Raw genomic sequence first — 2275 nt, forward strand, 5'->3', positions numbered from 1 at the left:
AAAAAAAAAAAAACACATCATAGTAAAACCAATACCTTCTCAGCTTCGCATCGAAGCTAAAATTATTGATTTGATTATTATTCCAATTATCAAGAATATTATTCATTTAATATTAAATTGATTTAAAAAATTATTTTTTAGAAAGTACACTTAAGTAAGCTTAATTATTATTTGAAATATTATACAGGTGAAAGAGAATCCTTTTGTATGATTGATAAAAATAAATAAAAAATAAAATTTAAATCCATGTTCAGTAAAAATAATGTATTATTATTTAATTTGGAGGGAGGTGTTACTAATGAAAAACGTACTAAACATCATTAAGAGAATCAAAAAAAACCATTGTTGTTTAATGATTTGTAAAGACACAATGGTTTTTTATGTTCCTTAAAATACGGTAGTATTTTAATTTTATTATTGATGACAAAAGTTTTGGATTATGCAACGTAAAACATTTACCTATTGATTCATAAATACTATTCAATACACTTTGAAGTAAATTTTTATTTCGACCAGCAACTGCCCATGAAAAATTATACTTTTTACTCAAGTGTGCAACTACTCTAACTACATACTTTCCAGTATAACCAGAAGCTCCAAGTACAACAATATCATATAGTCGTTTTCTAGTTATATCGAATTCTAGATTTTGATTTTCCTCAAATTTAACTTTTTGCTCATTTGCCATTGTTTTAGAAAGTTATATGCTGCTATAAGTCTAATAAAATTAGGAATATTAATTTTCCTTATTTTTGATAATAAAAATTTAACATATTTTTTAAATAAATATTATTGCCAAAAATAAATAGGAAAATAAATTAAATGAAATTTTACTTAAAATAATATTTAATGTTTTGTATAATAATAATAATTAATCATAAGTATACCAAAATATTCACTTTCAATACTAATTTGAAAAGTATTGTAAGTCAAAATTAGTATCGTCAATAAACATTTAGCTATAATCATGGTAGTTTTTTATTATTTAAATAAATTACAATTATTTGATTAGATTTTTTTTTGTTGTATTAAGTATACAGTACTCAAGATATACAAATTTGTAAATTAGTAAAATAAAAATTATGCACAAAGTTGAGATAAAATACAAACAATATTGCTTATATAGCATATATAATTATATATGTCACATTTTAAAAGAACATGTTGATATTTAAATAAGTATATTGACAGATAAAATAACCACCAATCATATTACAAACCTAGTAATAAGCAGTTCAAATATAATATACAATTTTTCAACGAAACTTATTGAAAAAGATTAAAGAAACCAAAAAATATAAACTTAGTACTAACGGTTGTGTTTTAAAGTTAATTAATTGTTAACAAATTGATAAACCGCCAAAGCGACTAAGATAACTTTGATTGAAGTTGATATTCACTTTCGTATATCACAACGGTTATAGTTGGGTTATTGCGCATGATAATATTGTGTCATTTTATAACGTTTTCGCTAATCATTTATGTTTCCTCTGCATGTTATTAGGCTCATGTAAAAAGAATATGAAAATTCATCAATGGTTATGCTTTTGAGCAAACGACAATGAAGGTCGCGACATGATACTTTGTTAATTCTATAACAATTACATTAGACTTACAATATTGAGCAATTTCCACGCTTGTTATTATAAGCTAAAACTATTTGGTATTCATTTTATAGTTAGACTTGTTTATCAACTTTGTTAGGAGTTTATATTTGTAGTTTTCATTTGAGTTAGAATAGTATATTCTAACCATCTCTGCTGAGGTCTACCTCTTGGTTTTTTCCCGTGAGTTTGTTTTCAATTACTTTCTTAATGAATAATCCCTTTGCTCGCCAAACGTGTCCTGCCATTCCAGCCTTTCCTGGCTAAGAAATGTAGACTAGACGGTTTATTATACAGCTGTTGTATATTTTCATTTGTTTTTCTTAGGAAACTTTCCGAGTCATTATTATACACCGGACTATATACTTTCCTGAGTATTTTCCTCTCAAAACTCTGTAGTCTTTCTTCATCTCCTTGAGTGCTAGACCACGTCTCACATGCGTACGTTACTATGGGTCTCAAGTACGTACAGTATAGGCGTTCCTTTGTACGTCTACACAGTAACTTGGAGGAAACACATTTCTTTTATTGAGAAGTAACATCTGTTTGCTGCATTCAGCCTCATTCTAATACTGTTTTGATTCGTTCATTTTTAAAAAGTAACAGTTTTAGGTCAAAAAAGATTAGATAAAAAATAGTAATATATATTTGACAATGAAATAAATCGGCTA

General features: G+C 26.2%; 1 protein-coding gene across 4 annotated transcripts in view; it reads right to left on the bottom strand.

The window, feature by feature from the left end:
* Nucleotides 1-1411, bottom strand: part of LOC126899870 (saccharopine dehydrogenase-like oxidoreductase) — a 9614-nt gene extending 8203 nt beyond the window's left edge. Inside the window, exons 1-2 of one of the 4 annotated variants that reach the window (XR_007702725.1) lie at nucleotides 1221-1410; nucleotides 460-718 (exon numbers count right to left, since the gene is read on the bottom strand). Coding sequence is in view for 3 of the 4 variants with exons in the window: in XM_050675104.1 (XP_050531061.1) it covers nucleotides 460-688 (229 nt within the window). In the remaining variant the exon portion in view is untranslated. Of the gene's footprint in view, nucleotides 1-459; nucleotides 719-1220 lie in introns of all 4 variants that reach the window. The other 3 variants (XM_050675107.1, XM_050675104.1, XM_050675106.1) reach the window with 3 other exon arrangements.
* Nucleotides 1412-2275: the final 864 nt, after the last annotated feature.

This window comes from Daktulosphaira vitifoliae, unplaced genomic scaffold (genome assembly GCF_025091365.1).
Source record: "Daktulosphaira vitifoliae isolate Bord-2020 unplaced genomic scaffold, ASM2509136v1 Scaffold_2, whole genome shotgun sequence".
In the NCBI taxonomy this organism is placed as follows: domain Eukaryota; kingdom Metazoa; phylum Arthropoda; class Insecta; order Hemiptera; family Phylloxeridae; genus Daktulosphaira; species Daktulosphaira vitifoliae.